This window comes from Mus caroli, unplaced genomic scaffold (genome assembly GCF_978045245.1).
Source record: "Mus caroli unplaced genomic scaffold, Mus_caroli_1 scaffold_2, whole genome shotgun sequence".
In the NCBI taxonomy this organism is placed as follows: domain Eukaryota; kingdom Metazoa; phylum Chordata; class Mammalia; order Rodentia; family Muridae; genus Mus; species Mus caroli.
In genome coordinates this window covers 155,557,549-155,580,157 of record NW_028227257.1, presented here as the reverse complement: position 1 = coordinate 155,580,157, position 22,609 = coordinate 155,557,549, and the positions used below count along the sequence as shown (strand labels likewise).

The 22,609-nt window shown below is 52.2% G+C and overlaps 2 protein-coding genes across 2 annotated transcripts; both read left to right on the top strand.

Annotated features, from left to right (window-relative positions):
* The first annotated feature begins 8,956 nt into the window (after positions 1–8,956).
* On the top strand, positions 8,957–14,404 carry Entpd2 (ectonucleoside triphosphate diphosphohydrolase 2). The gene is made up of 9 exons (XM_021154064.2): positions 8,957–9,164; positions 10,494–10,611; positions 11,099–11,249; positions 11,390–11,549; positions 11,631–11,858; positions 12,385–12,639; positions 12,722–12,841; positions 13,654–13,788; positions 13,860–14,404. The coding sequence occupies exons 1-9, from the start codon at positions 9,048–9,050 to the stop codon at positions 14,061–14,063; spliced, it is 1,488 nt and encodes a 495-aa protein (XP_021009723.1). The 5' UTR covers positions 8,957–9,047; the 3' UTR covers positions 14,064–14,404.
* A 1,738-nt stretch (positions 14,405–16,142) lies between these two features.
* Npdc1 (neural proliferation, differentiation and control 1) lies at positions 16,143–22,497 on the top strand. The gene is made up of 9 exons (XM_021155406.2): positions 16,143–16,436; positions 19,238–19,384; positions 20,611–20,751; positions 20,856–21,029; positions 21,129–21,195; positions 21,275–21,362; positions 21,611–21,690; positions 21,909–22,005; positions 22,104–22,497. The coding sequence occupies exons 1-9, from the start codon at positions 16,325–16,327 to the stop codon at positions 22,194–22,196; spliced, it is 999 nt and encodes a 332-aa protein (XP_021011065.1). The 5' UTR covers positions 16,143–16,324; the 3' UTR covers positions 22,197–22,497.
* Positions 22,498–22,609: the final 112 nt, after the last annotated feature.

Sequence of the window (22,609 nt, the reverse complement as noted above, 5' to 3'; positions counted from 1 at the left end):
TGCTTTAGCTAGGGTTATTATACATAGCGCACAAAAGCAACCCGGGGAGGAGAAGGCTTCTTTGGCTGACAAAGCCCAAATCACAGGTATTTATTTCCCTTTTGCATGGAACTCCTGTGGGCATGGGTGTTTCCTCAGAGTTCCCATGGCCTCCCTCAAGAAATTTGGTCCAAACCTGGCATGGTGGTGCACGCCTTTAATCCCAGCACTCAGGAGGCAGAGGCAGCGGGATTTCTGTGTTCGAGGCCAGCCTGGTCTACAAAGTGAGTTCCAGGACAGCCAAGGCTACACAGAGAAACCCTGTCTTGAAAAACCAAAAAAAAAAAAAAAAAAAAAAAAAAAAAAAAAAAAAGAAATTATTTAGTCCATCCCGCTCCAGTTTCAGGATTACCACAGCCTTCATTCAGTGCATCTCAGTTCCAAGAAAAGTTCCCAAAATTGCTGCTGGCCTCCACAGGCTAGCTCGTCATGAAGTCCAACAACTCTTCCACTGAGGGGTGTCCCATGGAGAGTCTGTCCTCTGCAGCTTCTGCTCTGTACTGTGGGCTACCGGGAATCCCCAGGGCCTGCGCAGCAAGTCCAGATAATTTGTTTGTTTGGTTGGTTGGTTTTTGAGACAGGGTTTCTCTGTATAGCCCTGGCTGTCCTGGAACTCACTTTGTAGACCAGGCTGGCCTCGAACTCAGAAATCCTACTGCCTCTGCCTCCCGAGTGCTGGGATTAAAGGCGTGTGCCACCATGCTCGGCTCAGTTAATTTTATCTGAAGGGCAATTTGCATGCCTCCTGGTTTCCAGTGCCAGGTAAGAGTCCCCAGTCAGAAGCAGTGTCCACCCTATAATACAATCGGGTGAGAGGGACACGGCTATTTACAGGGTGTGGGTCCAAGTACACCAGCTCATCCACAGCTCGCACCTTAAACCCTCCCTGCCTCCCACTTCCCTAAGTTCTCACTAGGACCTTACCTCCCACACGGTGGCTCCTAACCAGTTCCAGGGTTCCAAGGTCATCTTCTCGACTCCAAGGGTACTGTATACCATCAGTGCGCATAAAACCATGTAGGAAAAACAGTCAAACACATAAAACAGAAGCATTAAGGCTCTAACAAGGTGACATTTAACAATCATTGTTAGTAAGTCGAGCGTTGGGGGACTACTCCATGTGACCCCAGATGAGGACAAAGGATCAGTTGAGGCCAGAAATTTGAGAGCCATCTCACCAGCCCCCAAGAATAGTGTGTGCTTGAACATTGTCTTTTTTTTTCCTTTTTAAGATTTATTGATTTATTTATTATTATAAATAAGTGCACTGTAGCTGTTTTCAGATGCACCAGAAGAGGGCGCCAGATCTCATTACCGATGGTTGTGAGCCACTATGTGGCTGCTGGGATTTGAACTCAGGACCTTTGGAAGAGCAGTCCATGCTCTTAACCACTGAGCCATCTCTCCAATCCCTGTTGCTGCATTCTTAACCCAGAAGCCTGTCTCAGGGCTGGTGAGGAGCACCCCCTGGAGACCAGGGAGATCCTTAGGATGCCTCCCCACTCTGCCAACTCATTTGCCTGTTCTCTATGCCTACACCTGCTCACCTTCCCAAACTCCTGGGTGTCACTGAAACAAATGTAGCCACTGAGAACAGCCCACCTGTTAACTGCTGCCTGTACTTTCTAAACACACTGAGAGACCCTTCTGAATGCCTGCAGACAGACCCTTTAACTCAGGACTTCACTCCCGCTCATCTGGGAAAGCCTCTAGCAATAGGGCACATGTCCCAAGTTGTGGAAGCAACTTCCCTGCCCAACTCCCCTGGTTCCACCTTTCTAGGAGTTGCTCATTCAAAATTGTTTTTGTTTGATTGTTTGCCTTGAGACAGGTTTTTTGTTTTTTGGGGTTTTTTTGTTTTTGTTTTTGTTTTTGTTTTTTTTTTTTTTGTTTTTTTTTTTTTTTTTTTGAGACAGCATTTTTCTGTGTAGCCCTAGCTGTCCTGGAACTCACTCTGTAGACCAGGCTGGCCTCAACTCAGAAATCTGCCTGCCTCTGCCTCCCAAGTGCTGGGATTAAAGGCATGCGCCACCTTGCCCAGCCTCCCCAGCCCCCTTGAACATTGTCTTAATTAGAGTTTTACTGCTGAAAAGATGCTGTGACCAAGGCAAGTCTTATAAAGGAACATTTAATTGGGGCTGGCTTATAGGTTCAGAGGTTATCCATTATCATCAAGGTAGGAGGATGGCAGCATCCAGGCAGGCATAGTGCAAGCAGAGCTGAGAGTTCTACATCTTCATCTGAAAGCTGCTAATAGAGTACTGACTTCCAGGCAGCTAGGATGAAGGTCTTAAAGCCTACACCCACAGTGACACACCTACTCCAACAAGGCCATACCTCCTAATACTGCCACTCCCTGGCCCGAGCATTTATAAACTCTCACACACATCAAAGTGGTTGTGATTTGGAAACCATTTCAATAACGTGCAAGGTGAACACTCCTTAGGTGTACCACATAGTGTGAAATAAAATTATTATTATTAATTTTTGTCTGTTTGTTTTTTTGAGACAGGGTTTCTCTGTGTAGCCCTGGCTGTCCTGGAACTCACTCGGTAGACCAGGCTGGCTTCAAACTCAGAAATTCTCCTGCCTCTGCCTCCCAAGTGCTGGAATTAAAGGTGTGCACCACCACGCCCGGCCTATTATTAATTTTTAAAAGATTTATTTATGTATGTGAGTACACTGTAGCTGTACAGATGGTTGTGAGCCTTCATGTGGTTGTTGGGAATTGAATTTTTAGGACCTCTGCTCGCTCTGGTTGGCTCCTCTCGCTCCAGTCAACTCTGCTCGCTCAGTTCCTGCTTGCTCCGGCCCAAAAATTTATTTAAAAGATTTATTTATTATTATACATACGTACACTGTAGCTGATTTCAGATGCACCAGAAGAGGGCGTCAGATCTCATTACGGGTGGTTGTGAGCCACCATGTGGTTGCTGCGATTTGAACTCAGGACCTTTGGAGGAGCAGTCAGTGCTCTTACAGGCTGAGTCATCTCTCCAGCCCAATAAAATTATTGTGTTGAAAAAAATATCTGAGAGTTGGGCCAATGAGACAACTCATGAGTTGTCCCCCACACTGTCCAAGCCTGATGGCCTGACTTCTAGTCCTCTGTGCCACAATACAAGGACAGAGCTGGCTCCATAAGTCTGTTCTCTGATTTCACACACACACATATGTGAGTGCACATATGTGAACAATGTGTGCAGGAGTCTGCAGAGGTCAGAAGAGGGTATTAGGTTCCTGGAACTAGAGTTACAGGCAGTGGGAGTCATGGTGTGGCCCGTGGGAATTGAACATGGGTCCCCTGCAAGAGCCATATGTGGATTTGGGGGTTGTTTGTTTGTTTTGTTTTTTGAGGCAAGGTTTGTCTATGTAGCCCTGGATGTCCTGGAATTCACTCTGAATACCAGGCTGTCCTTGAGCTCACAGAGATCCATCTGTCTCTGCCTCCTGAGTGCTGGGATTAAAGGTGTGCACCATTCCTCCAGTTGGTATGTGTTTTTAACTACCGAGTCATCTCTCTAGCTCCTATAATAAGGCTTCCGAGAAGTTTTTATTTTTTTTTAATTTAGAATTTAATTTTTTTTATTTTTAATTATGTATGTCTGTGTATGGGTTTGTGCGTGTGAAATGAGTGCCTTCAGAGGCCATAGGGGATATCAGACACCTCAGAGTTGGAGTGATAGCAGGCTGTGAGCCCCCTCACAGGGATGATGGGAACTCTGATTGACTGGAAGAACAGTACAGTACACACTCTTTTTTTTTTTTTTTGTTTTTCAAGACAGGGTTTCTCTGTATAGCCCTGGCTGTCCTGGAACTCACTTTGTAGACCAGGCTGGCCTCGAACTCAGAAATCCGCCTGCCTCTGCCTCCCGAGTGCTGGGATTACAGTACACACTCTTAACTACTGAACCATCTCTCCAGCTGCTGCCCTCTCCCATTTTATTTTCAAAGTACAACATAGTAGGCCTCACTTGTAATTCTAATTACCCAAGAGGGTGAAATAAGATTGTGAGTTTGAGGTTAGTCTTGGCAACAGGATGAGGCCCTGTCTCCAACCAAAGTAACCAATCATGTAAAAAATACAAATCAAAAAAGGAAGTAGTAGGGAGAGGGTGTTTCTTCCCTCAAGTCAAGACCTGTCTGAAAGCACTGGGGATGGATTCCATGGGCTGAGTGAAAGGGTCCTAGAGACTCCAAAGCAGATGTCACATTTGAGATCGACTCAGGCAGAGATGGGGGATGGGGACAGAGCACTCAGTACACACAGGCCAGCCTGAAAGCCATGCTGGAACACCAGTTTTCACACAGGAAAACATGAGCTAGAGCTGTTCCCTCCCATCCCCCACACAAGCATTATCCAGATGGATGCAAGGTTTGCTATCAGCCAACCACAGGCCTTTAGGGACTATCCCATGAGTTCACTGTACTTACAGACATAAGCCCAACCGAGCAAGCCTGGAATAGACTGCAGATACCCTGGGAGCTTCAATAACTTGCCACCAAAGCTCCTGGTACCTAGGCCACACGGCAAGTCAGGAAGGCCAGGACAAACCATTCCTAAAAAGAAGATCGAAGGCTACAGTTGGCGCCTCACAGAAGAGAGGATAGAAAATGCCCCAGTGGCTCCCTAAAATCTAGTGATTGCTCAAGCCAAGTGTGGACTCGAAGTCAGAGTGAGGAAAGCAATCAGCGACACTCAGGCCTGCCAGCAGGCTGTAATTGTCTTGAAGCAACACTCTGCATTTAGTGAAGTTTGACACAGACCTGTGCTGTGGCCGGAAATTCTGTTCTCAACATACTGTCCAGACAACAGCTCCAAGCCCGTTGTCCATTTTGAATACTCACAGAACAGAAAGTCTAACGCTGAGACATGTGAGTGACACCTTCAATGTCCACAGGGCTTACTCTCAAAACCACAGTGTGAGTGAAAGAAGCCCTCTCCAGAACAAGGCTGTGCTGGCTAGTGTGATGTCAGTTTGACACAGCTAGTCATCTGAGAGGAGGGGCCCATGGAGACTGTGCCTCCACTAGATGTACCTGTAGGCAGGCAAGACTAATTGATGGCAGGAGGATCCATCCCATTGTGGTTAGGGATACATGCTGGGATTGAAGGCGTGGACAACCACCACTCTGTTAGTCCTGAGACCTTTAATCCCAGCACTCAGAAGGTACAGGCAGGTGGATTCCTGTGAATTAGAGGCCAGCTTGGTCTACAGAGCAAGACCCAGCACAGCCAGGGCTACACAGAGAAACCCTGCTCTCCCTTCACCGCTCCCCCCATCCCACTCCTCAAAAACTAAACAAATGAAAGAAAATCAGGAAAACCATACATCATTTAGAGATGTATTGGTATCCTGTAAAGAAGAAAAATGAGGGCCAGGCCACCATCTGAGGGAAGGACACTATCCACTGGGGTCACGGGGGTGGGGATGTCTAACATGGGAACGCTTCCACAAAACAACTTACACACCAGCCGCATTTCACAAGGCAGCTTCTTCCCCTTTTCCCTACACCTATGTGAAGCCTACTCCCCTCTTGGGAACAGGCAGGTATGGACTTATCCCCTTCATACGCACACACCCACATGAGTGCAAGATCAGGCTTTGCTCACTGTGTATGTCTTGAATCCATCTTTGGCTTGCACTGGGACCCAGTATTTGCTGAATGACTAAATGAATTCATAAAGAAAAAAGTCCTCAGGCTAGGGGGAAAGCTCAGTCTGTTCAGTGCTCACCAGGAGGATGGGGCTGTGTGTGATCTTCAGCTCCTATAAAACAAAACAGCAACAGCAAAAGTAGGTGTGGTGGCCTATGTTTATAATCCCAGCACTATGGAGGCAGAGATGGGTCGCTTCCTGGAGCTTGCTAGCCAAGCAGCTTAGACTAATCAGTGTGCACACATTTCCTCACACATAAATATACAACTCACTCACACATATACACCAAAAATATTTTTAATGGGGTGTGTGGGGGGAAAGAGTATGGGAAAGATGGCTCAATGGTTAGGAGCATTTGCAGAGGACCCAGACTCACTTCCTGGCACCCTCTGGCAGCTCACCATGATCTCTGGCTTCCGTTCTAGATCTTCCTGCCCATACATATATAACACTCATATACATAAGAATACTTATTTTTAAAATGTGTTTATTAAGCTAGGCATTGGTGGTGCATACCTTTAATCCTAGTACCCAGGAGGCAGAGGCAGGCTGATCTGTGAGTTCAAGGCCATCCTGGTCTACACAGAGGAATCCTGTCTTGAGAAAACAAACAAAAACCGAACCAAAGCAAAATGACAACAGCAAAAGGATTTTATTTTATGGGGCTGGAGAAACGGCTCCAGTGTTGAGAGCCCTAGTTGTTCTCCCAGAGGACTCAGGTTTCATTCTCAGCTCCCACACAGCTCAAAACTGTCCATAATTCAATTCCAGGAGCCCCCATGCTCTCCCCTGACCTTCGTGGGCATCAGGCATGCACATGGCACACACATATGTGCAGGCAGAACACACATACACATAAAAGAAAGACAGTAGAGAAATTGTTTTTATTTATTTTATGTATATGAGCACACTGTAGCTGTCTTTGTGCACACCAGGAGAGGGGACCAATCTCATTACAGATGGTTGTGAACCACCATGTGGTCACTGGGAATTGAGCTCAGGACCTCTGGAAGAGCAGTCAGTGTTCTTAACCACTAAACCATCTCTCCAGCTCTGAGAAATTCTTATTCTATTTCATTTTTTAAAAGTTTTAATGTGTGTAGTATGTGTGTGTGTGTTGGCGGTAGCTGGGAGTGGGGTGGGGCTGTGCAGTTGTATGCAGATGCCCAAGAAGCCCAGAGACATTAGATCCTCCCCACTCCCACACTGGAGTTACAGGAGGTTGTGAACCATCTAATGTGGGTACTTGAATCCTCTGAACTTGAATCCCCTGCTGAAGCAGTATGCGCCACTAACCTTTGCTCTGAACCTCTGGCTCTCTGAAAGTAAATTAAAATAAAAAAGGAAGAACAAGAAAAAAGAAGAGAGGAAAGAAGAGAGGGAGAGAGGGAGGGAGGGAGGGAGAGAGAGAGAGAGAGAGAGAGAGAGAGAGAGAGAGAGAGAGAGAGAGAGAAAGAAGAAGAAGAAGAAGAAGAAGAAGAAGAAGAAGAAGAAGAAGAAGAAGAAGAAGAAGAAGAAGAAGAAGAAGAAGAAGAAGAAAGAGGAGGAGGAGGGAAGGAGGGAGAGGTCGGGGGATTTTAGCTTCTGACATGGTGAGAAAACTGAGGCAGGGCAGCTAAGATTCCAGGTCTAACAGGAACAGGGGGAGGGGAGGGAGGGAGGCTCTGACTCTAGGCCTCCACATTCCTCTGCTTGAGCCAGAGCCAAGCCACACACACAACACATCTGGAGCCCACCCTGCCCAGGGACTAAAGCCACTGCCCCTCCTTTAGCCCTGGCTTGTCCTGGCTGTTCCCAGCCCTCAGCCTTCCACCCTTCTTGGCAGGCTAATCTGGGTCCTTGACCATGAGTGTTTCCCCAGGGAAGGGATCAGAGGTCTTGCCCCACCTCTGTCTCATCTTTTCAGGTCCCCAGTTGCCCTTCAGGAAGCCCTGTTGGGCTTGGAAGAGGGGTGCTGATTGGCTGCTAGCTCCCCAGAACCACAGCTTTTTCATACAGTGTCCCCTCCTTTCCTGGCCTCTGGTGCCTCTGCCTCTTCTGGCCTATCAGGAATGGACAAAAGAACTTGGGGGGGGGGGCATGGGATGGGAGAGCTAGCAGGAAACTGGAGCCTCATGTCCAGTGCTGACCACACCCAGAGATTCCCTTCTGGAGTCTCACAAGCTGGGCTTTGAGGAGACTGAGTCACCTCCAGGGTTCTTCCCCTCTGGGGTCCTGAGCTGGAAGAAAGAATCCTTTGCTGGGCCTGAAACACCAGACCCTCAGCCAGGGCAGCAATCCCAGGCCTATTGTCCTTGCCTGTTCAGTAGCCAAGGCATCGCCCTGATGCCAGCAGCAAAGGCTATTCTTCAGCTATGGCAGCCCTGCTCCCTGGTGGTCTCACCACATGGCTCCCTGCTGCCTCATGGATGGGATTCTTTGTGTTTCTGGAATTCCCATGTTGTAAGGGCATGAAGAGGCATGGCTGCTGGCCAAGAAGTCCTGTCTGTGTGCCTGGTTCGCCTAGCTTACTGGGTCAGGAGGAGGGGGAGGGTTAGGTCAGAGCCAGCACTTTCCCAACCCCCAGCCAGTGTCCAGGAACTTCTTGTTGACCAAGATGCAAGCTTGCTTTGGAACACTTTTTCTGTAGGATGAGACCTATGTAACTTGTCCCCCTGTTCCCCTGTAACCTCCTCAATTTAGGTCTCTGTGTCTGTCTCCTAGGCAAAGAGGGCAGCAGGGGTGGTCAAGGCCCCGAGAGACAGAGAGCCTCATCTGCCTTCAATTTTCTGTTTGTGTTATATGATGGCAGGTCATCCTTGCCCTTTTCAGTGAGGAGACACTCGGTGATCATTAGTTCGAGAAGTCGTCACAGCAGCCTGTGCTGGCTCCACAAGCAGATGCTGAACCCCTGTGCCCTTCTGAGCCTCGATCCAGTAGTTGAAACTTAATTATATCGACAAAGGGGTCTGTCTGGCTTGCCCTTCCCTGGCCAGAAACAAATTTGGCTCCGAGGGCACAGCAAGACAACCAGCCAAACCCCAACACCGGGTATCCTTTTCCAGGACAGAGCTGGGCATTCCCTATGCTGGGTGGACAGGAAGGAAGAACGTGACTGATAGCTGTGGGGCAACCAAGCCAAGAACCTGCGGAAGGAGGGGTGGTGTGGCTGAGTCACCTACACCGCTTCACTCACCTGAGTCTTCCAAAGAGGCAGGGCGGACTTTGGGCAGGTCCCTCGGTGGGAGGGCCTTAACGTGGGCGGGGCCGGTTACAGCCCCGCCCCGGAGCCTAACTCTGGGGCCCGGGCCACCGGGCCTCCCCGCTGCCTGCTGTCCGGGGTCCCCGCTGTGTTCTCCCGCGTGCTTCCATGGCTGGAAAGTTGGTGTCACTGGTGCCGCCCCTGCTACTGGCTGCTGTGGGCCTCGCCGGCCTCCTGCTACTGTGCGTCCCTACCCAAGACGTCCGGGAGCCGCCCGCCCTCAAGGTGCTCGCGCTCACTGCGGCGCTGGGAAGCAGCTGGCCTCGGGGTTAGGGGGTGTCTGTCTGGGACTGTAGGCGCGCGCCAGAACGCCCTGCGCTCTCACACCAGCGCGGGACTGTGCCTCCGGCCCGGTCCTAGATTCCGCACTTCGTTTTACTGAAGGGTGATTCCGCGGGGTGACAGCGACGCTTCCGGAGCTCCAAGGCACTGGAGGCAAAGTTCATGGGAATTCCCTTCTTTCGGCTTCGCGATGGAGCTGCAAGAGCCGCAGAGGAGCTTTCTTCCTGCTCCCTTCATGCCATCTACCCGGGCTGTGGCAAGAATCCCCGCCCCAAGTCCAGTGCCATTTCCAGGCAGCATTTCGAGCACGCCGTTAGAGAAGGGCATTGGTTCTAGACAAAGCTCCAGATAAGGGACAGCACACACTGGGTACCTCCAACCCCTCTCAGACTAAGGTCTGACCAGTGACACTTGAAAGAGGGCAAAGGAAGCTAGCTGGTTCTAAAGGGGTCTACATCACCAATCCTCAGCCGCCTTAGGCCACAGGCTGAAGCCTTTAACCGTTTGTTGGTCTTTTGCTGAGTTTGCGTGGGAACTAGACATCTTAGCCCCAGGGACCTAGAAGGGAAGGGGAAGAGCTCTGTAGCCATGTGGGATGGGCTGTGGGGTGTGGGAGTTGAATCCTTGTATCTGCCTGGCTCTGGAGGAGTTCTCTGCTGTGCAGGAGGACTGCAGCAGCCCTTTCCCAGGCTAGAACTGGCATATGCCCCAGGTTGGTGTCCAGCCAGGCTCCCTGAGCTGGAGCCCAGCCCCTTGGAGCTGCAAAGAAGGCCCATCTGATGCCCTTCTCTGCTCTGCAAAACCAGCCTCTCCCTGTTCCTGGCTTTTAGGCCCAGGCAGGGGCATGGATTGGAGACCTTCTCCATTCAGCCTCAGTCTTCTTTCCCAGTGGGCCTTACTTTCACATCCTATGGTTAGGCTAAGGTCCCAGCAGACACTGGAGAGCGGGGAAGGAAAGAAGAGAAGCCTTTATGTTTGCCTCTCCTAAATAGAGCAAAGTTCCAGATGGGACCCTCTGCCCCTGGCACAGCCCGCCCCTCAGGTGCCAAGATGTCTACTTTCTGGTGCCTGTCAGTGCCATCCTCAGGCAGCTGGGGGAGGGGTATCACCACAGGAAGTCACCTAGTCAGTGCCCTTCCATTCAAGCTGTGAATGCTCTGGGCTGACCCTGAGCTTCAGTGTGTAATGTGATACATATCTGTTGGGAATGGAGGGCTGGAGTGTGAGAGGAGCCCTACACCCCTCAGGCTAACCTACCACATCCATCCACAGTATGGCATCGTTCTGGATGCTGGCTCTTCACACACATCCATGTTTGTCTACAAGTGGCCAGCAGACAAGGAAAATGACACAGGTATCGTGGGCCAGCACAGCTCTTGCGATGTTCGAGGTGAGCATGGTCTTGGCTTCCTGTTCAGTCTTAGCTTTGCAGGCCCAAATGGTTATTCCCCCTCTGCTTGTTGCTAGGTGGGGCTCATTTCAAGCCAGGAATTCAAAAGGAGAATCTGGCTTCTCTGGAGTGACCTGGGAGGGGCTGTGGGTACTTTATGTTCTAAAACTGAAGCCCTAGGGAGCAGGTGGAAGCCTTGGGGTTTAATGACCCAAAACAGGTCTCTACACTATAGATGAGGCAGGTGGGCCTCTGAAGACCTAAGGGTGTATCCTTGTAGGTTCTGTGGATGCTAGGCTAGGCTGACAATGCCCAAGTCTTTCTACTGGCACCTGTGCTCACAGCTACTAGGAGGCGGCAGCATCAGAGACTCTGGGTGGCACCTGGACCCTTTGTGTCCAATTTGGGAAGGTGTGTCTAAATAGCTTCAATAGTGTATGCTGGAAACTGTCCACCAAGCCTGGGACCAACTCTTTGTTCCCTCTAGGTGGTGGCATCTCAAGCTACGCAAATGACCCTTCTAGGGCAGGCCAGAGTCTGGTTGAATGTCTTGAACAGGCACTTCGGGATGTGCCCAAAGACAGATATGCCAGCACTCCACTCTACCTGGGAGCTACAGCAGGCATGCGCCTACTCAAGTGAGTACTTATACCCAGGGGCCTGCACAGCTCTTCAGCAGAGTAGAACTCTCCTCCCAGAGCAAGCTCTCAGGAGGGCAAGCCTGGCAGAGGGCACCTGGGATGAGCTCCATCAGAGTCCCCCTCCCCCCATTCCACAGCCTCACCAGCCCAGAGGCCACAGCCAAGGTGCTGGAGGCAGTGACACAGACGCTCACACGGTACCCCTTTGACTTCCGTGGTGCCCGCATCCTCTCGGGACAGGATGAAGGGGTGTTTGGCTGGGTGACTGCCAACTACCTGCTGGAGAACTTCATCAAGGTGGGCCCTGCAGCCCAAAGAACCTGGGGTCCTGCCAGCCTTGCTAGCTCACAGTCTTAATCCAACCTCTGTTCTCCACAGTATGGCTGGGTAGGCCGGTGGATACGGCCAAGGAAGGGAACACTGGGGGCCATGGACCTTGGGGGTGCCTCAACACAGATCACCTTTGAGACAACCAGTCCATCTGAAGATCCAGATAATGAGGTCCATTTGCGGCTCTATGGCCAGCATTACCGTGTCTATACCCATAGCTTCCTCTGCTATGGCCGGGACCAGGTTCTCCAGAGGCTTCTGGCCAGTGCCCTCCAGGTGTGTCTACAAACTCAACCACAACACCATACTGGTGCCTTCTGGAGGAAGGGAGGGAGAAGGGACAAAAGGCAACAGGGCAGGGCCAAAAAGCAACTCATACTGAGCTCAGGAACCTTAAGAGAGGCCTCCTTTCCCCATGGCTATACACATAGCAGTGAGGCCCACAGTGGGTTTCTGTCTCCATGATGATGTCTGCCTTTAGCCTCAAACAACATCTAGCTTCTTCAGCTAGGTGTGCCTCAGCTTGAAGACAGGCAGAGAGGAACTTGGTGGTATAAAGAGCTAGGAATGGGGGGGGGGTGAGAATTAGGAGAGCCAGGGAGTTATCTCAGAACCTTGAATACCTGGCCAAAAGGTTTGCTGTTTGTCCATCAGGTAACGGTTGCCATGGTTGTTCACAAACACAAAAATGATGCTGCCCAAGTTGGACTTATGAACAGTTCATCATGCTGCCTCTCTGCGGTGGGGTGGAAGGCAATGGCTCGAGTGGGGAATTCTATCTGTACTCTCACTAACTCCCCAGATCCATCGCTTCCACCCCTGCTGGCCAAAGGGCTACTCCACCCAAGTGCTGCTCCGGGAAGTCTACCAGTCTCCATGCACTATGGGTCAGCGTCCCCAGACCTTCAACAGCAGTGCCACTGTCAGCCTGTCAGGGACCAGCAACGCTGCCCTCTGTCGTGACCTCGTCTCTGGGCTCTTCAACATCTCCTCCTGTCCCTTTTCCCAATGCTCCTTCAATGGGGTCTTCCAGCCTCCCGTGGCTGGGAACTTCATAGTGAGTCCGGGTGGATGGATGTGGGGACGGGAGACCCTAAGCATGTGGTGACACGGTGACTGCACACCCTTTTCTCCCACAGGCCTTTTCTGCTTTCTACTATACTGTAGACTTCCTGAAGACAGTGATGGGGCTGCCTGTGGGAACCCTGAAGCAGCTGGAGGATGCCACAGAGACCACCTGCAACCAGACCTGGGCTGAGGTGAGGCCTGTCCCCATATTCTCCACATCTGGGTAGGACACTTTCCCCTTCAATTTATCTCACCATAGAGAGACTCAGTCATTTCAGATTGCTGACTACCTCAAGAAGTAGCCGGGCTTAAGTGGGGAGCTTGGGGCTGAGTAAGCTAAATTTTCAGTGGTCTCCTCAGAGTTTGATCCTACAAATCAAGGTATGGAACACGTAGAACAGGAATTGCAACGCCTCTGTGACAACAGGACCTCAAAGTAGAAAGGGACAGAAAGGCAGGTGTCTAGGACAAAGCGTGGGAACGAGTGTCCCACTTGTGGGAGAGGAAGACACAGAGAGACTCAGCAGGGATTGGGGTATGCCTGGAGAAATTGAAAACTGGGCCTGGACACGGGCTGAACAGTAGTTCCAGAAAGAATAGAGAGGCCCTGATAGCTGGAGTGTGAGGTGGCCACCATGTCTCCTAGAGAAATAAGTTCCTCTAATCTTAGGCACCCAGGAAGGTCTCAAAAAAGTGGGGCCAGTTGGTCAGAGAGCAACACTTAAACCTGGACGCCTGTTCCTTTAATTATGATGCAAGAATGCTGCTATCCTCTATTTTTCTGGTGGCCACCCTTGCTGTCCTCCTCATCCAGCTGTTGGGAGGGGAGAACACAAGGCCTTCCAGCAGTCACGAGGTTTATCCCAGAGGAGTGTCTGCCTGGGAAGGGCGTTTTGAACTAGGTCTTTCTGTGTATTTCCTGTGCATGCCTTTCTTGGCCTGAGCTGTAGGGGGAGGGGGATGCTGGACCTTGGGGGCCCGTAGCTTCTCGTGGTGTTCTTAGCTTCAGGCCCGAGTACCCGGACAGCAGACCCGCCTGCCTGACTACTGCGCTGTAGCCATGTTCATACATCAGCTATTGAGCCGTGGTTATCGCTTCGATGAGCGCTCTTTCAGCAGAGTGGTCTTCGAAAAGAAGGTGGGTAAATGGCGGGGTCAGGAGGATTCCGCGTGCGGTCTCTTTGAGGCTGATGCCACGCCCTCTCTTAGGCGGCAGACACCGCTGTCGGCTGGGCGCTGGGCTATATGCTGAATTTGACCAACCTGATTCCCGCTGACCTCCCAGGACTACGTAAGGGCACCCACTTCAGCTCCTGGGTTGCTCTCCTGCTGCTCTTCACAGTCCTGATCTTGGCGGCGTTGGTCCTGCTCTTGCGCCAGGTGCGCTCTGCCAAGTCCCCAGGCGCCCTCTAGGGGTGCGCTGGGAGCTTCTCCCAGCTCCCTGCTATCTCTCTTCCCGAGGGCATCTCTGACCCTGAAGCAGCCTGGACGGTCCTTATCTACACTCACAGAAAGTCTACGTGGGCAGCCCTGAGTGTTCTCAATTAATCCTCCGCTCTCTTCCTGGGATGTCAGGTCTCTTAGCCTGCGACTCAGGGTGAGGTCCATTCCGAGTGGAGCCTCTGTTCTGATCTTCGGGACCCTGGGTACTTTCTGTCTGGGCCTTTAGAAAGGCAAGCACCAGAGTCTACAGGCTAGGAGTCAGCTCCATGCCTACTTGTAAAAACAATTGTAATAAAAGATTTTTTCCTAGAGCAGTGAAGTGTCCATAGGGTGGGGCATCCTTTGTTGCTCGTTCCTCCTGCCAGCTGTGTTGGCTATCCGGATAAAACCTGGTCCCAAGTCAGCACTTTTCTTGCTTCCTCCCTTTCTGTACCAGACCCGAGGTAATGGAGGCACTCCTACCTACACTGGTCTGGGGTTGTCCCTGAATCTGAGTTTTCTCTGACTCAGAGAACCCTTGATGACATCCATAGGAATTGAGGCTGCACTCCAAGTTTTTTTTCCCCCCCAACTTACACTTGAAGTATCAGTAGACCTAAAGATCAGAGGCACCTGCATCCCACAGCCTAAGTTTCTGTAGGTGGAAAAGTGTAGCCCCGCCGGCGTAGTGGCGCATCCCTTTAATCCCATCACTCCGGAGGCAGAGGCAGGCAGATTTCTGAGTTCGAGGCCAGCCTGGTCTACAAAGTGAGTTCCAGGACAGCCAGTGCTATACAGAGGAACCCTGTCTTGGGGAAAAAAAAAAAAAAGTGTGGACTTCTCCCTTGCTTCTTTTATGGAAAATTAGCTCAGACTATTTCTGTTCAGTTCATGCCTCTTGAGGGCTGGGTTGGGATGGTAGCCGCCAGTGAGCGCATGCGCGCGCACGCACACACACACACACACACACACACAGAGAGAGAGAGAGAGAGAGAGAGAGAGAGAGAGAGAGAGAATCATTTGATAAATGTATAAACCTGCACTGACAGTCTCCTCTTTAAGTTTGTGAACCTTGTTCTTTTCTCTGTGTGTGGTTTTTGTGGGTTTTTTTTTTGCATGTGACAGGGTCTCTGTGTAACCTTGGCTGTCCTGGAACTTACTCTGTAGACCTGGCTGGCCTTGAATTTACAGAGATCTGCTTGCTTCTGCCTCCGGGTGCACCACCATCGTCCAGGCCTGGTTTTCATTCTTAAGACAGGGTCTCATTATATATTCATGACTGTCCTGGAACTCGATATGTAGATCAGGCTGGTCTCAGCATCTTGAGAGATGAGATTAAAGGCACGAACCACCACACTGAGCTTCAATATTGCCTTCATGACTCAACCAGGGGGAGGTCTCTGGCGGGGGTGGAGTGTGCTCACAGGGGACTGCACATGAATGGTGATCACTAGGCACCATGTATGTTCCATGTTGTGTGACTCAAGGGAGCTGAAAGCCATTACCTGGGATCATGACCACCTTGGACAGCTCCCAGACAACTGTCAACAACGTCAAGTTACTCTCGCCCCCTGGTGGTACCATTCGGGGGCGAGTCTGACTTGATCTTGTGAGCCTCTTGTGTGCTTTTCTTCGTGGCTTTAGAAAGCCCGGGTACGTCTCTGAGTACACCTGTATATCTCTCTCTATACACCTCTTTATCCTTTGTGGGATACATTTTGCAAACCTGTAACAGTCAGCCTAGTCTACATAGCCAGGATTTGTCCCTGGTGTTCCCCTAGTCTAAGATCCTCCATTCTAACAGGGTGAGTGGTGAGGGGTTGGCAGTCGGACTACTAAGAAGAAGGCGTGCATCCTGGGGACGTCCACCGTTAGTCAATTCCAAGTCAGATTCTTGGGTAATGAATGAGGAGGCATCCTGCTGTAGAGGCTAGAGGGCCTGAAGCACTCAGACCTCAGACGCCTGACAAAAGGGGACCCCCCAACAGGATGCAGAGGGAGGGGGCTCAGACAAGAGGAGATGTCCCGCCCCCGCAGGTGGAGCGCGCAGGCGCACTCCCGACACTTTTCTCTGGCCGCCGCGCCTCCATCCCATCCCGGATCCATTGCCGCAACGTCAGCGCCACCGCCTCCTCTTTTCCTCTTCCTCCTCCGCCCCTCTCGCTTCCCGGCTTCTCTAGTCGCAGTTCCCGGAGTGGGTACCGAGCCCGGGGCCGTGGGGTGCCATGCTGCCCGGGTGGCGGCGCTGAAGCATGGCGACGCCCGTCCCTCCGCCTTCCCCGCGGCACCTGCGGCTGCTGCGGCTGCTGCTCTCCGGCCTCATCCTAGGAGCGGCCCTGAATGGTGCCACCGCCCGCCGCCCGGGTGAGCGAGCGCTCTGGGCGCAGGCTGTTGGGCGCTCCGGGGCTGGGATTGCGGGGCGGAGAATCCTGCCCCCGGCGCCGCCCTGGTTTTCCCTGCCACCGCCCCGGCCTTACCCAGGCCCACAGGCCAGGCAGGCCCGGTCCGCTGGGCATGGATTGGGTAAACAGGTCAGGCCCGTTGAAGGCCATGCTAGATGAATCTTCTCTCGGGTCCTTGGAGGTGAATGTAGATTTCATGCGCTTTGGGTCTTTGTCTCTGGGTCCCTGAATCAGTCTGGTGTGTGTCTTTGGGTCTGCAGCCATCTGGTTTCTGGTGGCCCATCAGGGGGATCCTGTGTCTTTGTTTCTGTATCTCTGGGGCTTCCCGTTGGCAGGGTTGTTCCTGGTGTCTGTGGGCCTTGCCTGTCAGCCCTGTCGTGTGTGTGTGTGTGTGTGTGTGTGTGTGTGTGTGTGTAGAGGGGTTCTCATGGAAAGTCTTAAGGGTTCCAGGCCTAGGGTCTTGTTCCAACTTAGTGGGGTCAAGCTGCCCCATCCCCTGCCCTGGAGGGCATGCACCACTGTCTGAGGTCTGTGTAGTGACTGTTAGAAGAGTGTGACTCCCTGACTGGGAGAACATTTTCTTTTTTTTCGAGATGGTTTCTCTGTGTAGCCTGGCTGTCCTGAACTCACTCTGTAGACCAGGCTGGCCTCAATGTCTGCCTCTGCCTCCCAAGTGCTGGGATTAAAGGCATTCGCCACTACTGCCTGGCTCTGGGAGAGCATTCTTGACAGATGGGTCCTGAAGCCACAGGATCCAAATTGTATCTCCCCGAGGGGAGTGAAGTGGGAGAGGTTGCCCATATGTTCACTGAGTTCTTCTGGAACTATGTGTGGGAGCTGCTTTGAGCCCAGCTTACAGATGAGGAAGCTGAGGGCATGGAGAGGTGACTGGTATGTGGACTCTAATAAGATCGGTCTGGATGTGGGACCTTAAGAGCTGGGCAAGCAACCCAAGAACTGGACTGAAGGTTGGCATGACTGGAAGAGATTCTTGAAGAGGGTGGAGTTCCAGACTGGGCCTTACCAGAGATGCTAAATAGCCTGCCTCCCTGGTGGACACCCCTCATGGATGGGACTAAGGCACAGTACTGAAGCCCTGGGCATGTGCTGGCCTCTGCCCACTGGCCTCTGTAGCTGAATGCAGAGACTTGGCATGGCCCCATACTAAGTGTCCCCTTATCACACTTAGTGCCCAGGGAGGGCCGGTAGCCTAGCATGGTTAGAAAAGCAGTTACTTTGCAGCTGCCATTGGTTCTGAGACCCAGGCTGGAGAGGGACTTTCTATCTAAGATAAAACAATAGGTGGGCTAGGGAGGCCCTACAGCTCAAAGCCAGCATTGTGCTACACCTCTAGTATAGGTCTGACTAGGTTGTTAGCACCAGGGGCAGGGACTGTCTGCCTCCCTGGAGCCCAGCTGGTGGGTGGAGCCCGTGTAAGCCTCCTAGCACAATGCTGTTTAACTCTCTCAAGTCCCAAGCTCAGATTGCTGTTCCTGGAGGCTGCTGACAGTCTATGGTGGACAGAAGGTGCCTAGCCCGGGATTCAGTGTGCCACCAGAGCTTCTGGAACTTCTTTGCAGGAGATATAGAGTGTCAGATTACAAAGGAAAGTAATGATTGGTGGCACACGCCTTTAATCCCTGCACTTGGGAGGCAGAGGCAGGCGGATTTCTGAGTTCGAGGCCAGCCTGGTCTATAAAGTTAGTTCCAGAACAGCCAGGGCTACACAGAGAAACCCTATCTTGGAAAACCAAAAACCATAAAACAAAAAATGAAACCCCCCCAAAACAAAAACAAAAACAAAGGAAACTAAGCCAAAGTCTGTAGAAGGATATGGTTAACACATCCCATGGGGCCCACAGCATTGCCTGCAGCGTGCAGTGGAAGGAACTGGTTGGCCAGAGACACAGGCAGTTGATGGTCCCGCTGGGTATTTCCTTGGCCCTGCTGGCTTCCCAAGACAGAGACCAAAGTTCCAGGCTGGGATTATTCCTTACCTCTGAAGCAACTGAAAGTGTATACCCCATAGGAGAAACTGAGGCATAAAGCTCACTGCTCTATGTAGCTGCATCAGGATAGGACTGTTTGGCAAGAGAACATTGTGCTCTGGGGCCCAAGCGACAAAAATGTGACTCAGAACTATGACCTAGACTGGCATCCCCAATACCGATCAGCCCAGGCCTTTCAATGCCCTCATTGTATCTAAGCCAGTGGCATCTTAGGTCTCCCAAACCCCAGTGCCATGAAGACAAAGGCTATGCAGAGACAGCCACTGTCTTCTAGACTGAGCATTTGTTCTGTGGACTACCAGACTAACTCGAAGGTTATAGGATTATGTGCTGGGGGTCTAGAGAGGAGCACCAATGTTTAGGAGAAATGTCTATGCAGCATCCTTTGCTCCTCCAGAACCAAAGAGAGAACAGAGCTCAGTTGGCGATCTGAATGAAAGGTCCTGGCTCGCTCTGGGCCACACAAAGGTCAAAACCGAGCCTTGGAGAGCTGACTGGACATTTAGGGTCGGTTTATCCTTTAAGCATAAGGCTTAGGCCTGGGAGCAAGACTGTGGGGAGTGGGTGGGGCAGGATAGTTCCCGTAAGATTTGGGACTGATGCTTCCTGACTCTGAGACGTGGCAATAGGAAACCAGGGAATGATTAGAGCTCAACCTGGCCAGCTCTGTGGAGGAAGGGTTCTAAGCAGAGCTGCTGCAGTAGGAGGTCGGCCAAATGGATTATGATGGGCCCTGCCTCTGCTTCTTACTCAGATGCTACCACCTGTCCTGGAAGCCTGGATTGTGCACTGAAGAGGCGGGCAAAATGCCCACCAGGGGCACATGCCTGTGGACCATGCCTTCAGTCCTTCCAGGAAGACCAGCGAGGGTTCTGTGTGCCAAGAAAACACCTATCTTCTGGTATGGCAGAGTATAGAGTTAGGGGAAATGGATGCGTGGCATGTGTTTCCTCCCTCCCTCCCCTGCCCTATGGTCCATACCTAAGGATCCTAAAGCTCTGTGATAGTGGCCACCCATACCTCTGAGCATCATGGAATGCTCAAATCCAAGACCAGAGTGACAAGCCCCTCCATCCTTTCAAGATGTTGCTGAGGCAGTGTTGGACTAGGCTGAGACCTATGGCTGCTGGGTCCTCCAGGGTAAGGGATGACCCCAGGAGGAGGCCGAGAGGTCAGACTCTTAGGCTTGGACCATGACAGATCTCCCAAAGCCCTTCCAGCTGTCTACTCTTGCACCCTCTAGGCAACCTGCTCTTCTCTCTTGATCACTTATCCTGTCCCCTCACTCCCCACTCAGCATGTTGGGAGGTGCCATCCCCATGGTGGTGGCCACTGTCCTTCAGTGTATCCAGATGCCTCTTCAGGAGTGATGAGGGCTTTACCTGCGAGGTGCTGGGGATGCGGCCAGCCATGCTTCCTGGGAAGAAAGCTGAAGATTGAGTCCTGTGTGGGAGCTTTTTATTTTGGGCTTTGGTTTTTCAAGGCAGGGTTTCTCTGTGTAGCCCTAGGTATCCTGGAACTCACTCTGTAGACCAGGCTGACCTTGGAACCCACAGAGATCCATCTGTCTTTGCCTCCCAAATACTGGGATTAAAGGGCATGCACCATGCCACAGTGCGCTGAGCTTGGGAGCTTCTCTCTGGACTGTGGGGTATTAAGGGAGAACCAGTCAGGGTCCACCCTACCCCCAGCCCACCGCTGCAGGCAACTTCTTTTCTGAAGGCCTGGGAGGAGCCTACATGTTCAGGTGTGCTTTGACATTCCTCTATCCCTTCAGGGCTTCCTGTCTTCTTTCTCTTAGGCAGAGCAGGTGCCTGGGGGTGGGAGAGGTAGGATGGGTATTGACTCCCAGCACTCTGACCACCCCTCTCTGCACACTAGTTAGGATGAGGTTTCCATTCCTTTATCTTCTTGTGGGTCTCTGCACACACCCTAGCCTTCCTCTCCACTTTTCTCCTCTTCCCTACCCTCCCCCACCTCTGAGTCAAAGAAGCTTCCTCAGTTGTCACCATGGAAACCAAGATAGTGAAACTTTGGATGGGACCCTCCATCTCCGGAGGCTGCTTGCTGCAGGGTATTGTCAAGGGTTGGGTGCCTCTGTATATGTTGGCCCATCACACTCCTCAGGGGAGGGCCTGCCCCAGCCCAGACTGGAAGAGGAGATCGATTCTCTGGCCCAGGAACTGGCGCTGAAGGAGAAGGAGGCGGGGCACTCAAGGCTGACCACACAGCCCTTGCTTGAGGCTTCGCAGAAGCTCCTGGAGCCTGGTAAGGAGTCCCACCCCCACCCCAACCCCATGCACACTATCCCGATCCTGTTTCTTCAACCAAAGGCCAAGTCCTGCTGACTACATGTATATGCCTGACTTTAGCAGCTACCCTGGGATTCTCACAGTGGGGTCAACGACTGGAGCCCGGGCTCCCCTCTACTCATGGAACCTCTTCACCTATACCCCATACTTCCTTGAGTTCCCGGGCATCCTCTGGACCTGTGCAGATGTCCCCGCTGGAGCCCCAGGGAAGGCATGGGAATGGCCTCACCCTTGGTAGGTCCAGGTTGGCAACAAAGTATAGACATGTGATGGCCCTAGGGGAGGTAGATGGGGGACTCTCAGGCTCCTCCATATTGCCCCTTTCTCCCACAGTGCTGATCCTGGCTTTCTGCTTGGCAAGCTCAGCTGCCCTGGCTGTGGCAGCCCTCTGCTGGTGTAGGTGAGCTTCAGACTCCAGTTGGTGGGTAAGATCTGACCTTCAGGTCCATAACAACACTCTCAACCTCAAACTACTTCAGGCTTCAGCGAGAGATCCGCCTGACTCAGAAGGCTGACTATGCTGCCACAGCTAAGGGGCCCACTTCACCTTCAACACCACGAGTCTCGGTGCGTAGCTCTGCATCCACAGGCACGATTTTTGTTTGTTTGTTTGTTTGAGACAGGGTTTCTCTGTATAGTCTTGGCTGTCCTGGAACTCACTTTGTAGACCAGGCTGGCCTCGAACTCAGAAATCCTCCTGCCTCTGCCTCCCGAGTGCTGGGATTAAAGGCGTGCGCCACCACCGCCCAGCAGGCACAGGCACGCTTTTATTCTGTGCACCCCAACATGTGCTTAAGATTTTGCCTCTTCCACAGCCTGGGGATCAGCGGCTGGCACACAGTGCTGAGATGTACCATTATCAGCACCAGAGACAGCAGATGCTGTGCCTAGAACGGTGAGCGTCCTGGTCTGAAGTGGCCACTTTTCTCCTGCACCTGTGCCCCACCCACACCTCACCTGGTCATCCTTCCCTACCTGCTCGAAACCTCTTACTCTCTGCCCCCGCACCCCAGCCTATGGCCCCTACCCAGGGCAACAATACATTGAGCACCTGCCTCTGGGCCCCTGTTCCTTGGAGAGGCACAGAGGACCCAGCTATTTTGCTCCCACCAGGCATAAGGAACCTCCAAAGGAACTGGAGTCAGCTTCCTCCGATGAGGAGAATGAAGATGGCGACTTCACTGTGTATGAGTGCCCAGGCCTGGCGCCAGTGAGTGCCCCAAGGGTGTGGAGGGGGGTTTCTGCTGGGGTTTCCTCTCATCTTGTCTCAGGCCTTGCTACCAGGAGCTTGACCCAGTATCTTCACAGACAGGGGAGATGGAGGTGCGCAACCCACTGTTTGACCATTCCACGCTGTCAGCACCAGTGCCTGGTCCCCATTCCTTGCCGCCGCTGCAGTGACTCCTAGGCCCACATGCCTGCAGCCCACAGCCCACCAGTGGGGACGAGCGAGTCCTGGTGTTCCCCATGGAAAAGAGCAGCATTGTGACCCCCCGCATGCTTTTGGCAGGAGGGAGGCGCCACCCCTGGGCTCCCTTGCCAGGGAGATTCTCCGCCTTATGTGGGAGATCTAGCATCTGCTTGCACATTCTCTGTCTGGTATGAACCCTCAAACTGGAGATCCAAGTCCAGGAACCCTAGAGCCCAGGCATGGGTAGAGAGTTCTGGAGACAAAAGCCAATTAAAGTTTTTTTCAAACCTGTGAGTGGCTTCTGGGTTCACTGATGGTGTGATCAGCCCACAGTCACCCACCTCCCTGGGAAGCCTTGGTGGATAGACATTCAGTGAGGGACTGGGACCTTCTCTTGCAATTC

Excerpts from the sequence above, each read along its gene's own strand:
- Entpd2 (XM_021154064.2), top strand. The coding sequence starts at position 9,048 with ATGGCTGGAAAGTTGGTGTCACTGGTGCCGCCCCTGCTACTGGCTGCT. Across the intron at positions 11,859-12,384 it reads TTCTGGCCAGTGCCCTCCAG|ATCCATCGCTTCCACCCCTG; the intron begins GTGTGTCTACAA and ends CTAACTCCCCAG. Across the intron at positions 13,789-13,859 it reads GAGTGGTCTTCGAAAAGAAG|GCGGCAGACACCGCTGTCGG; the intron begins GTGGGTAAATGG and ends GCCCTCTCTTAG.
- Npdc1 (XM_021155406.2), top strand. The coding sequence starts at position 16,325 with ATGGCGACGCCCGTCCCTCCGCCTTCCCCGCGGCACCTGCGGCTGCTG. Across the intron at positions 16,437-19,237 it reads TGCCACCGCCCGCCGCCCGG|ATGCTACCACCTGTCCTGGA; the intron begins GTGAGCGAGCGC and ends CTTCTTACTCAG. Across the intron at positions 22,006-22,103 it reads AGTGCCCAGGCCTGGCGCCA|ACAGGGGAGATGGAGGTGCG; the intron begins GTGAGTGCCCCA and ends GTATCTTCACAG.